Raw genomic sequence first — 13,674 nt, forward strand, 5'->3', positions numbered from 1 at the left:
GTCCTCATGAGCTCCGCCCACCTGTCCCTCTGTCCTCCTGAGCTCCGCCCACCCTGTCACCTCTGTCCTCCTGAGCTCCGCCCACCTGTCACCTCTGTCCTCCTGAGCTCCGCCCACCTGTCACCTCTGTCCTCCTGAGCTCCGCCCACCTGTCACCTGTGTCCTCTGAGCTCCGCCCACCTGTCACCTCTGTCCTCCTGAGCTCTGCCCACCTGTCACCTCTGTCCTCCTGAGCTCCGCCCACCTGTCACCTGTGTCCTCTGAGCTCCGCCCACCTGTCACCTGTGTCCTCTGAGCTCCACCCACCTGTCACCTCTGTCCTCCTGAGCTCCGCCCACCTGTCACCTGTGTCCTCTGAGCTCCGCCCACCTGTCACCCTGTGTCCTCTGAGCTCCGCCCACCTGTCACCTGTGTCCTCTGAGCTCCGCCCACCTGTCACCTGTGTCCTCTGAGCTCCGCCCAGCTGTCACCTGTGTCCTCTGAGCTCCGCCACCTGTCACCTGTGTCCTCTGAGCTCCGCCCACCTGTCACCTCTGTCCTCTGAGCTCCGCACCACCTGTCACCTGTGTCCTCTGAGCTCCGCCCACCTGTCACCTGTGTCCTCTGAGCTCCGCCCACTGACACAGACACACAGACAGAAGCTCAGACACAGACTTGTAAATACTGGAGGAAACCATGGAAACTGCACAAAACAAGCAGATGTAACTACAGAAAAGAATGGAAAATGTTTCTATATGAGTGAAAACGGGGTGGGGTGGGGGTGGTGTGGGGTGACAGAGGGTATTCTGTGAACTGTGTCCAACTGTGGAGGTGGTAGGGAGCTGAACCCACAGACTGTCTGTACGTTTGGTCAGGTTTGATCCAGATTTCCTTGAACTGTTTTTAAGTTTGGAGTCTGAACTGACACACAACGAACACAGAAATGTACTGTTGTTCTGTTTGTGGATGTTTAATTTTTGACAAAATTCCACAGGATATTTCCTTGATCTTATTCTATTAGTCTTGCTGTTTGAGTGTTAAATGTTGGACTGTTGTGTGTTTGGATGCACACAGGGTTTAGTTCCAGTAAAGTTAGTCTGACTGGAAGTGCAAACAGCTGTTCTAATGGTGTCAGTTCTGCCTTTGGTTTACTGCACATGGGTGAGTTTACCTGAGGGATGAGAACATGGACTCAAACAACTTTAAAAAGAAGCTGATTCTCTAAAAGTATTTAATTACAGTATTTGAAACTTGAGGTTTCTTTTGTGACTTTTACCAGTAGAGTTTTTGTTTTGTTTTTACAAACAAAAAAAGCAGTTGAAACCTGTGGAAGAAAAGCCAAAATAAAAGCCCAGAGCAGAAGCGTACAGACTGTGTGACACCAGATCAAACCGTTGTTCTTCATTTCTCAGCCTGACAATAAGAAGCACATGGTTTAAAAGTGCAGACATTGTTCCAGTATTCCAGCTGTGGCTGGTAAACCGCTGCTCAGCCTGAGGCAAAGCCATCAGTTAAAGGTCTTCAAGTTTCTACTGAAGTAAAAAACAACGTGGAGGACATGAGAGTCAAACAGGTCCAACATTACCTTCATGGAGAGCCTCGGAGCTGCTGCCGTTTACAGACGAAGTGAAAATGAAAGCAACACAAAGTAGTTCCAAAGTAGGAGGAGTCAGAACGGAGAAGGCAGGTTGGTTTTTACTGTGAGGGACATGAAGGCTTGTCTGTGTCCACTCCGCTCCACCTCTGTCACATCCACAGCCCAAACTGGACCAAACACACACACTCTGGGCTGAATCCTCAGTGACAGCTTCAGTTTAATGTGATTCCATCCTTTATGTCAGCAGTGACATCTGCACTGAGCTGAAAACTGCAGTGAAGAAGGACAAAGCCACACCTGTCCTCCTTCGTCTTTGTCAGTGTCGGATTGATAGTAAATCAATGTATTTGGCTCTGGTAATTTTCTGTGCTGTCTCCATACGACACTTTTTGCTCCGTCACTTGTGTTCACTTGTGGTTTCCAGTCGTCTTCTGGTCCCCACTCTACCTGGAAACATGGAGACTAAAGCAGCAGAGTCCTGTCTGGGATTGATTTGAATAGGAGCAGAGAAGAAGAGAAAGAGACCACTGAACTACAACTGAACTACAACTGAACTACAACTGAACTACCACTGAACTACAACTAACTACAACTGAACTATCAACTAAACTACAACTGAACTACAACTGAACTACACTGAACTACAACTAAAACTAAAACTGAACTACAACTGAACTAAACTGAACGACAATGAACTACAACTAAACTACAACTGAACTACAACTGAACTACAACTAAACTACAACTGAACTACAACTGAACTACAAACTAAACTACAAACTGAACGACAACTGAACTACAACTAAACTACAACTGAACTACAACTGAACTACAATTAACTACAACTGAACTACAACTGAACTACAACTAAACTACAACTGAACTACAACTAAACTAAACTACAACTGAACTACAACTGAACTAAACTACAACTGAACTACAACTGAACTACAACTGAACTACAACTAAACTACAACTGAACTACAACTGAACTACAATTAAACTACAACTGAATACAACTAAACTACAACTAAACTACAACTGAACTACACTGAACTACAACTAAACTACAACTGAACTACAACTAAACTACAACTGAACTACAACTAAACTGAACTACAACTGAACTAAACTACAACTGAACTACAACTAAACTACAACTGAACTACAACTGAACTACAACTGAACTACAACTAAACTACAACTGAACTACAACTGACTACAACTGAACTACAACTAAACTACAACTGAACTACAACTGAACTACAACTGAACTACAACTAAACTACAACTGAACTACAACTAAACTACAACTGAACTACAACTAAACTACAACTGAACTACAACTGAACTACAACTGAACTAAACTAAACTACAACTGAACTACAACTGAACTACAACTGAACTACAACTGAACTAAACTACAACTGAACTACAACTAAACTACAACTGAACTACAACTGAACTACAACTGAACTAAACTAAACTACAACTGAACTACAACTGAACTACAACTACAACTGAACTACAACTGAACTACAACTAAACTAAAACTGAACTACAACTGAACTACAACTAAACTAAACTAAACTACAACTGAACTACAACTGAACTACAACTAAACTAAACTACAACTGAACTACAACTGAACTACAACTGAACTAAACTAAACTACAACTGAACTACAACTGAACTACAACTAAACTAAAACTAAACTACAACTGAACTACAACTGAACTACAACTGACCTAAACTAAACTACAACTGAACTACAACTGAACTACAGCTAAACTACAACTGAACTACAACTAAACTAAAACTAAACTACAACTGAACTACAACTGAACTAAACTAAACTACAACTGAACTACAACTGAACTACAACTAAACTACAACTGAACTACAACTGAACTACAACTAAACTAAAACTAAACTACAACTGAACTAAAACTAAACTACAACTGAACTACAACTGAACTACAACTAAACTACAACTGAACTACAACTGAACTAAAAACTAAAACTAAACTACAACTACAACTAAACTAAAATTAAAACTAAAACTAAACTACAACTAAACTACAACTAAACTAAACTACAACTAAACAACAACTGAACTACAACTAAAACTGAACTACAACTAAACTACAACTAAACTAAAACTAAACATTTAGAAGAAAATGAAAACTAATAAAAACTATCAAACCTGCTCTAAAAACTAATTAAAACAAACTGAATTAGAGAAAAAAAAAGTCCAAACTAAATCAAACTAAACTAGAATGAAAAATCCAGAACTATTCAAACCTCGATAACTGGACTCATTGTCACTAAACATGTTGTATATTCTGTACCAGTGTCTGACTTCTGACTGATTTAGAGTCAGTTTGTTCTCAGTTTCATTTCAGATCAGACTGGATCCAAAAAGGACAGACTTCTATTATCTGATGGATGACTGAAGACAAACACCAACAACAAAACCACTCAGATCTGACCCCCCCCCCCCCCCCCCCCCCATCACCACCTAAATGGAATCATTTCTTCCTTGTGCCAGTATCAACATTTACTGACAACTTCATGAAAATACGTCCAGAACTTTTTCAGTTATCCTGCAGACAAACAAACAAAGTAAAGGGATCTCAATAAAACCCAACACAAACGATCGAGTGGGAAAATGTTCCCAACAGTAAAACGTGTTTATTTGTTTGATAAAACTGGAATGTTGGGTTACACATAGTATCAGGTCCAGAGCTGCTGATCATTCATCTGTCCCTGTGCGTCTCCTTCACACACAAACACACGTTAAAGTCATGACATTTATTCCCATCTGCTCCAATCTGTTAAAAATAACACATGAACATTTGATCTGTGACAAACTGACAATTAGAATTAGTGTTGATGACGCCTGTGAACCGTGAGTTTAATGAAAAAGTCCAGATGGAGTTTGAACAGTTTCTTCACGGTTCACACTCATCATCACTTTAAAAAAAACACTTGTATTTGCTGAGTTTGATTCATTTATTTTATGTCTATGTAGTGAAAATATCCTCCTGTGCACTTTTCAAACCCTGAAATTAAATAAAAACGACTCCAGGTTGATGAGTACGTCCATCAGATCCTGAAAAATATGAGATACTCTGTTTGAGATGTAGTGTTTGGAGTAAAATAGGAATGTCACAGATGTACGGTACATTTTTATAAAAGTTGAAGTTACGACAAATCATCCTGTCGCAAAGATAAAGTGACTCGAAACACTGTTTAACTTCAAGAAACTTAGGAAAAAGTATTTCTGCCAGTGTCCTGTGAGCAGTGTTGGGTTTACTCTGTAGTTACTGAAGTGTACGACAGACAAGTAGGTTTATAGAACAAAAGAAAACAGGCCGATCATTCATGTGCAGTCGTTCAGTACCTGTTGTTCAAATATTCATGGGTTTTCCTTTACGTTTCTTCCTTGTGACAAATTGTTAAACATTTGTTAAATATAAATATTGTCTCTAAATTACTGCAGATCAGTTTCCAAGAGTCTAAAACAGGTGTCACACATGTGTCCTGGGGCCCAAATCCAGCCCCCTAAAGGGTCCAGTCCAACCCACCAAAGGGTCCAGTCCAACCCACCAAAGGGTCCGGTCCAACCCCCCAAAGGGTCCAGTCCGGCCCCCCAAAGGGTCCAGTCCAGCCCCCCAAAGGGTCCAGTCCAACCCCCCAAAGGGTCCAGTCCCGCCCCCCAAAGGGTCCAGTCCAACCCACCAAAGGGTCCAGTCCGGCCCCCCAAAGGGTCCAGTCCAGCCCCCCAAAGGGTCCAGTCCAACCCCCCAAAGGGTCCAGTCCGGCCCCCCAAAGGGTCCAGTCCAACCCCCCAAAGGGTCCAGTCCGGCCCCCCAAAGGGTCCAGTCCGGCCCTGGGATGAATTAGTGAAGTGCATAACTTCCACTCAGATGTGCCCAGTCCTGTTAGTTCAGTTCCACATTCAGACCAGTTCAGTCTGCAGTGGACAGGACCAGTCACATACTGTCAGAAGAACAGAAATAATGACAACTGACAATGTTTCCGTTTGGAAATGGAAATATTTTCATGGATTTACACTGAAACTAAGGAGAATTTCACTAAAAATGTGAATAACCTGAACAAATATGAACAACCTGAAATGAGTGAACAGAAATAAGAGGAACTGGACCAATCTTCTGTCTGTTCTTAAATGTTGTGTGTGTTTGTAGATCCACTGTGATCTGTACGTTCTAATGTACATGTGGAAATGATAAACTGAGGCAGAATAGTGTTAAATGACACTGATTTGTTCAGTTTGTTCATGTTCTTCACATCTTTTAAAGGATAGTTTGTAGATGGAAACCTGTTCAGAGTGTAAATGTACTTTTTTCGCTGTAAAACAGATAAAAGTTTGGAGTTGACCTTATTTCTCTATTATTGTGTTCTTATGTGACTGCTCGGGCCCAGTTTGACAGCCCTGTGGTCTGCTGGATCCAAACTGATGCTTTTGAAATGATCCGCTGTAGTCGTAGTGCAGAAGAACCAGGTTTGAGCATCACTTATGGATGGGAATGGAGTGGATCAGAGAAAGCATGTGCAATCTAAAAAGTGACTGGGACCTGCTCTCATAAATGCCTTCCAGTGTCTGTAGTCTGTTCACAAACCCTGGTGAGGGTTTATGGTTCATAAACTGAACATGTCCTGGTCTTTCACTGAGGACTGTTCTGTCTGTTCTGTCTGTTCTGTCTGTTTCCACTGCAGGAAACTGCAGCAGAGGTGAAGGAACGAGCTTCAACACTGACTGGACTGAAGGAACGGCCTTTCTCTACCGTCTGTCCACCTGTCTGTCCACCTGTCTGTCCACCTGTCTGTCCATCTGTCAGTCCGTCTGTCTGTCCATCTGTCTGTCTGTCTGTCCATCTGTCTGTCTGTCTGTCCATCTGTCCATCTGTCTGTCCGTCTGTCTGTCCATCTGTCTGTCTGTCTGTCCATCTGTCCATCTGTCTGTCTGTCCGTCTGTCTGTCCATCTGTCTGTCTGTCTGTCCATCTGTCTGTCTGTCTGTCTGTCTGTCTGTCCATCTGTCTGTCCATCTGTCTGTCCATCTGTCTGTCTGTCCGTCTGTCTGTCCGTCTGTCTGTCTGTCCGTCTGTCTGTCCATCTGTCTGTCCGTCTGTCTGTCTGTCTGTCTGTCCATCTGTCTGTCCATCTGTCTGTCTGTCCGTCTGTCTGTCCATCTGTCTGTCCGTCTGTCTGTCCGTCCATCTGTCTGTCCGTCTGTCTGTCTGTCCGTCCGTCCGTCTGTCCGTCCATCCGTCTGTCTCGTCTGTCTGTCTGTCTTCTGTCTTCTGTCCGTCTGTCTGTCTGTCTGTCGTCCGTCTGTCATCTGTCTGTCTGTATGTCCGCTTGTCCATCTGTCTGTCTGTCCGTCTGTCCATCTGTCTGTCCGTCTGTCCATCTGTCTGTCTGTCTGTCTGTCCATCTGTCTGTCTGTCCGTCCGTCTGTCTGTCTGTCCGTCTGTCTTTCTGTCCACCTGTCTGTCCATCTATCCGTCTGTCTGTCTGTCTGTCCATCTGTCTGTCCGTCTGTCCATCTGTCTGTCTGTCCATCTGTCTGTCCATCTGTCTGTCTGTCTGTCCGTCTGTCTTTCTGTCCATCTGTCTGTCCATCTGAACAGAAGCCCCTCAGACTGTGCACTCATTCTACTTCACACACTGGAACATTCCACATTCTTCAGGTCTGTAGAAGCCGATAATGGAACATCTGCCCATAATGTAATAAATCTGGTATTTTTCAAATGCAACAGGCCAATAATGTAATATCTGGCCAATAATGTGATAAAAGCCCTGAACCCATTATATAATAACTCTTGGTCAGTAACGTTATAACTTATTACGTTATTGGCTCAGTTATTACATTTGCAAAGAATTTTTTTCCCAGGACAATAACATAAGTTATAACGTTACTGACCAAGAGTTATTATGTAATTGGTTCAGGACTTGTATTACATTGTTGGCCAGATGTTACATTATTGGCCTATTACATTTGAAAAATACCAGATTTATTAGGTTATCATCAGTTCTTATGTTATCGGCTTCTACAGGCTCCATTCCGTTTCCTGGTCCCTCGTGGCTCCATATGAGAGGAAGGGGAGTCATGTTGGGTTCAAATACAAATAAAAAACAGTCACATGTAATATCTGACTCCACCCCCTTTGGTGTTGATTCCAGGAGACTTTCACTGAGACGTCGTTTTTTCCACATACTGTTTCTGTAGTGTCACAATAAGGTTCATTACATTAGTTCCATCCATAGTTGCATTCATTTTGGATTAGTTTTGATGGAGAACCGGACCGCTGCATCACCTCTTCATCACATCCCACATTAGAGTCTGGATTCTCCAAACCTGGCAGATGGAAAGCATCTACAGGACTGGACCCTGAACTGGTCCACATGGAAATGTTTGATGGAGTCTAAAAAAGACAATACTGAGACAAAACCAGACCAAGTGTCCATGTTTAACAGCGGTACAGCAGCACAGGTCCATCCTGTCCTTTGTCGTCATGACAACAGCCAGCAGAGCGGTGTCAGTGGCCAGTCCAACCTGAGCCTTCAGTCAGGTTTATCAGTACCAGACATAATCCCATCACACCGTAGTGTTTGTCATACAAGTCCACAGAACCGCTGAAAAGAAAAAAAAAAAACAAAAAAAAAACAGCTGCTTTTGCTCCATGAATAAAGATGTGAGCCACAATTGAAATGTTCACTTTTCCAAAAACATGAAGGCAGTGTCATCACAACCAGATGCAGGTGTGCGTCAGCGTGGACACAACTGTCCGTCTGCAAACAGGAAGTCACAAACAGGAAGTCACAAACAGGAAGTCACTAGAGTCCGTCCACAGCTCCACTGTCGTCCACTGGGCAGACAGCCGGTGCACAGTCTGCTCTGTGGTTTTTCCATCCTCCAGTTTCTTGACTCGTCAGAGAATTGAAATGTAGTTTTTAGGGACTATCCCACGCTTCCCACCCAGAACTCCCAGAATCCACTGCTCATCCACAGACTCCACCTGCGATAAAATGTCACCAGCCTACAAAGAGAGAGACAAAATGAAAAAAAGAAAAGAAATAATCCACAAGTGAAAAACAGCTGATTAACACTCATGCTGGCATTAACGTTAGAAGAAAAACGGTCTCAAATCACCTCCACTCCCCACAGCCACATTCAGTTACATTAATTCCTATAAACTCCAAACAGATCCAAATACAGAATTACAAATGACATTATTTAACCCATTGTTGTATTGTGGCTGCCTCCGCTGCCACGATAATACTAGCAAATTCAACTACTGCTGTTCTTCTTATTACAGATGTTTGTACTATCACTATAACTCTTATTTTCCCCCTCACTCCCCACTCTTCCCTATCGCCCCCTAACCAAACTATATCGTTTCTATTTACATTTAGGATCTTTTTCATTGTAATATGATGTTGTCGTTGTTTGTCAATACTCTGTTGTTGTTATTGTTTTTGGTTTATTTGTTTGATTTTCCCTTTGTTTATATGTTGTTGTTGTTTTTCTGTCCACATTGTCTTGTTCACTATCACTAATACATTTTTTTTTTAAATTAAAGAAAAACGGTGTAAAATCCCCGATCCTTTGAAGGTCCTCCATTAAACCTCCTGTTCCTGTGCACATGTACCTTCAGGGTGAGTTCGTCCTCACTCTCTGCAGTGAAGTCAAACAGAGCCTGGGCCTCCTTGGCCTCCTTGGCCTCCTTGGCCTCCTTGGCCTCCTTGGTCACAGTCTTCTGCTCTGGGATTGGCTGAGCTGCAGACATGAGACAGAACCCTGGTTACAAACCTCAGCTGCTGTTGTCTGTGTGTTGCTGCATACATGCTCCTGCTGGATTTGCTCTGTTTGATCAGGAAGTGTGAGCTATGAGTAATTAATTAATTAATTAATTAATGTATATCTATGCATATATTAGGCCTGTAATGGTCCACATACCAAACCGAAGCGTTTCAGTTCACACCTGTTCAGTTCAGTCCACAGCTGAACCCAAACAGCACAGTATGAGAAAAAAAAGGAACCAAAGACGTCAGTCGATGTGGAACTTTAAATCTGCGCAAGTTCCACACGGACATACTGAAGGAGCGCACACTGACCTGAAATATGAAATAACAGCTGATATAAGGAAAAAAAAAAAAAAAAAAAAGACAAATCTGATGTGAACCTGAAGGACCAGACTGCAGACCCTCCACCATCAGTCCAGTCCAGTTTGGACCAGTTCAGGTTCAGGTGAAAGACAACAACCAGGACAGAGATGATACTAAGACGAACAGTGTTTGGCCCCGAGGAACTACGGCAGTTCTACAACACTTACACTAGCTCTGTCTGTCTGTCTGTCTCTAACATAGAATAGAACCCAGAGCTGGACGTTGAAAGTGTATAAAGTTTCACTTTCGTTTCACGCCAGCGTTAGTTACATTAGTTATTTTTGTTGTTGTTGTTTTTCTGCAGAATGTGAACTGACAGAACTGGGATTAGATTTGTGTTGTTTGTTCAAAACTACCTTTCATGGAAAAGTGCAATACTAATGTTTAAAACACATTTAGTAATATTTAGTTTATTTTATTTCTATTTCATATGTAGCAGCAGAATTATATTATTTCTGTTTTTCTATATTCTGTTGTCTCCAAAAATTGGGGGAAAAGTGTTCAAAAATTCATAAATGTATTAAAGACATTCTGAGAGGTTTTCTTTCTTCCCGTACCGAACTGAAAAAAACGAACCATGGCTTTGAAAACCGAAAACGTACCAAACCACAAATTTTGTGTACATTTTATATATATATATATATATATATATATATATATATATATACACATATTTATAATTTTATTTTTCCAGTTCCTTCTTTTTGTTGTTTACAGTATGGTTAAAACCTTCCGCTTCCATATTTCTTGTTGCTGTGTGTGACTTTGCTTTGTGTCAGAATTTCACCTTTCATATCTTTTCCCTCTTTAGATGTAATACCTACAAGTACGTAGTAGTAGAGGGTTCTGTGTACAAAGTGAACAGCCCCAAATCCAGAGTCAGGTACAAATGTCATGTGTAATATGTAGGCAGACTGGTGAAGGTTGGACATGTTTTATTATAGGTCAGGGAGCTCTTCAGTCAGCTCAAAGGCACTTACATGAAAGTGGAGAAACATTTGTCATGAATGCAGTCAGTATTTGTGTCCAGTCACTGTTCTTGGTCAGTAGTGTGTGTTGTACCTGAACAGGGCTGTGTGAAGGCAGCGGGGTACAGCCCCTCCTTCCCCTCCAGTCTTCCTCTCCTCCACTCTGTGTCGATGTGCTCCATCACTTGTATTATCGCCCCCTTGTGGAAGGACAGATCCTCTGCAGTCTGTCCAGGGAAGTCGAACAGAGCCACAGCCCACTCGTCTGCCTACAGAGGTGGATGTCCACGTCAGATGGTATTTTTACAGTATTGGTATATTTACTACATGTGTCTATAGACCAGGGTTCTCAAACTCCTGTTCTTTCAGGTTCCACATTCTGTCTGATTTGATCTGCAGTGGACCCAACCAGGAAAAGAAGAACAGAAGAACCTGGAAATAATGACAACTGCACATATATGTCTGTGTTTGAGTGCAAATAAACACCATTAAATTATGAAAATGCTTACTTTTATAAACTATCCAAACAAAAACAGATGTGAATAACCTGAAAAAACTGACATTTCTTCAGTAAAATCAGCGTAATGTTCTCAGTCTTCTTCCTCCACTTCTCATTAGTCCATGTGCATTCTGGATCAGATCTCAAAAGACACTAAACACTGAGGAACAGGAAGAAAAGAGTTCAAACTGGACTGAATTTAATACAGACATTTCAGGTTGGACACATTTGTTCAGGTTAGTCACATTTTATTGGTACAGGAGAGTTTGGAAATGGAAAGAGTTTCACAATTTAATGTGATTTTTGCACTTAAAGAAAAAAAAAATGAAGTTGTTAATTCAAGATGTTTTTGGGGGGTTAATTATAGATTTTTTGCTACATGTAAGACTCTTTTTTTTTGCTTAATTCAAGATTTTTTTTTACTTAATTGAAGATTTTTTTTGGCTTAATTCAACATTTTTTCCTTAATTCAAGCAGAAAAGAGTTCAAACTGGACTGAATTTAATACAGACATTTCAGGTTGGACACATTTGTTCAGGTTAGTCACATTTTATTGGTACAGGAGAGTTTGGAAATGGAAAGAGTTTCAGAAATTAATGTGATTTTTTGCACTAAAACAAAGACAAACATTTGTAGTTGTCATTATTTACAGACATAATGTCAGATTATTTTCCCATCAAACCCAGTAGTAAATCTGCAGTGGTTCTTTTGTGTGGGTTCTTCTGCTGTTCTTATTGGACTGTAGATCAGATTGGTCTGGATGTGGAACCCACACTAACATGAGTTCCACAGCCTGGACTGTGGAGTTTAGACACTTTGGAAATTCACCCCAGGGGTGGGACTGGAACCTTTGGGGGGACGCAGGTTTGACAGCCCTGGTGTAGACCAAAGGGCCAAAACCCGTCCGCCAAAGGTTCCCACCTGACCTGCGGGATTAATTTTCAAAGTGTAAAAATTACACTAAAGACATTGACGGTCAATGGTGTCGAACTCATTTTAGTTCAGGTTCCACATACAGACCAATGTGATCAATGTGAAGTTAAATAATACCATAATAACGTTTAAATAATGACTCCAAAGTTTTCTCTGGGTTTAATGTAAAAAAAAACAACCTTATAGTTAATACCTTATACATAAATAATGAAAACTAATTTTTTTCTCTTTCTTTCAGTGCAATAAAATAACAATAAAATATGAAATTATTTACATTAACAAACTATCCTTTAACAATAAAATGTCATTAACCTGACCAACCTAAAATATTTGAAGAAAATTAAATGCAATTTTAACAGTATTCTGCCTGTTACTAAATGTTTTGTGTCATGCACATGTATAAATAAGTTGAGGCATAATATTGTTAAAATCGCACTTATTTTTTCTTTAGAATTTTCTTTTTTTTCAGGTTATTTACATCTTTTTTGTTTGGACAGTTTGTAAATGTAAATATTTTTATTAATATTTTATTTATAGACTATTTTACTGGTTTGGCCCACTTGAGAACAAATGGAGCTGAATGTGGAACTGAACTAAAATGGGTTTGACAGCCCTGGTCTAGTCTGATGAGGAAATATCTGTTTTTAGATTTCAGGTCAACAAATAAAAGGGGAATCTTTAACTAGAAGAGTTCTGAAACTCTACCGGTGTTCTTTTACCTCTGGACTAATCAGAACACCACACAGGACACATACTCACCCCTGAGTCTGGGTCTGGTGGTGACGGTGTGAGCCCTGTGAAAATACATTTACGTTATAACGTGTGTGGATCATTTTTATTTAACAAATGAACATTCAAATGAGACAAATGCTACTGAATATTGGAATTGGTGGAATTTACTAATATTTTAGCTAACAAACAAGTCTCACAAAAAGTGTATGAATAGTCCAATTACAGATATGCAATTAACCCTCTCATGCATGAATTCTGAGAACCTTAATGGGTCCAAACACAGTCATGTCCAGTCAGAGAGTGAACTTTAATTGATCGTCATTCCAACATTTATTTCAATATAAAGTATCTCCTTGTTTTGGATAATCCCTTACGGTCCAACTAAAGCCAAAATGAATTTAAAAGTAAAAATGTGGGTCAGATTGTCTCTAAAATGTCCCGTCACAGAGGTTTTGAATACCATTTTCTAACCCTAATCAAGTTATTTTCCCTGAGTGTTTTTATTCCTCTTTAGGCCTGAAAAAAACAATATGATCGAAAAAATTTTTATGAACCTATTTTTCATGGAGTTGCAAAAATATCCACTCAGCTGGATGCCATGCGTTTAATTTATGAAGAATAGAAACATGTATTTACTGATGAACTGTGAAAAATATGAAATAATTTTTTTAATGCAGCTAATCTGATGTTTTGTCACATTTGAATGTACTGTAATATTAGTTATTACTCACTTTATGGAGATAATATGCATAAAAAACCCTTTTTGTT

General features: G+C 40.6%; 1 protein-coding gene across 2 annotated transcripts in view; it reads right to left on the bottom strand.

Annotated features, from left to right (window-relative positions):
• Positions 1–7,114: 7,114 nt before the first annotated feature.
• Positions 7,115–13,674, bottom strand: part of LOC115438121 (SH3 domain-containing protein 19-like) — a 69,475-nt gene continuing 62,915 nt past the window's right edge. For both annotated transcript variants that reach the window (XM_030161508.1, XM_030161507.1), the window contains exons 13-16: positions 12,934–12,968; positions 10,837–11,011; positions 9,258–9,385; positions 7,115–8,645 (exon numbers count right to left, since the gene is read on the bottom strand). In XM_030161508.1, coding sequence (XP_030017368.1) covers positions 8,538–8,645; positions 9,258–9,385; positions 10,837–11,011; positions 12,934–12,968 — 446 coding nt within the window. In that variant the 3' untranslated portion in view covers positions 7,115–8,537. The remainder of the gene's footprint in view (positions 8,646–9,257; positions 9,386–10,836; positions 11,012–12,933; positions 12,969–13,674) is intronic.

This window comes from Sphaeramia orbicularis, chromosome 18 (assembly GCF_902148855.1).
Source record: "Sphaeramia orbicularis chromosome 18, fSphaOr1.1, whole genome shotgun sequence".
NCBI lineage: Eukaryota > Metazoa > Chordata > Actinopteri > Kurtiformes > Apogonidae > Sphaeramia > Sphaeramia orbicularis.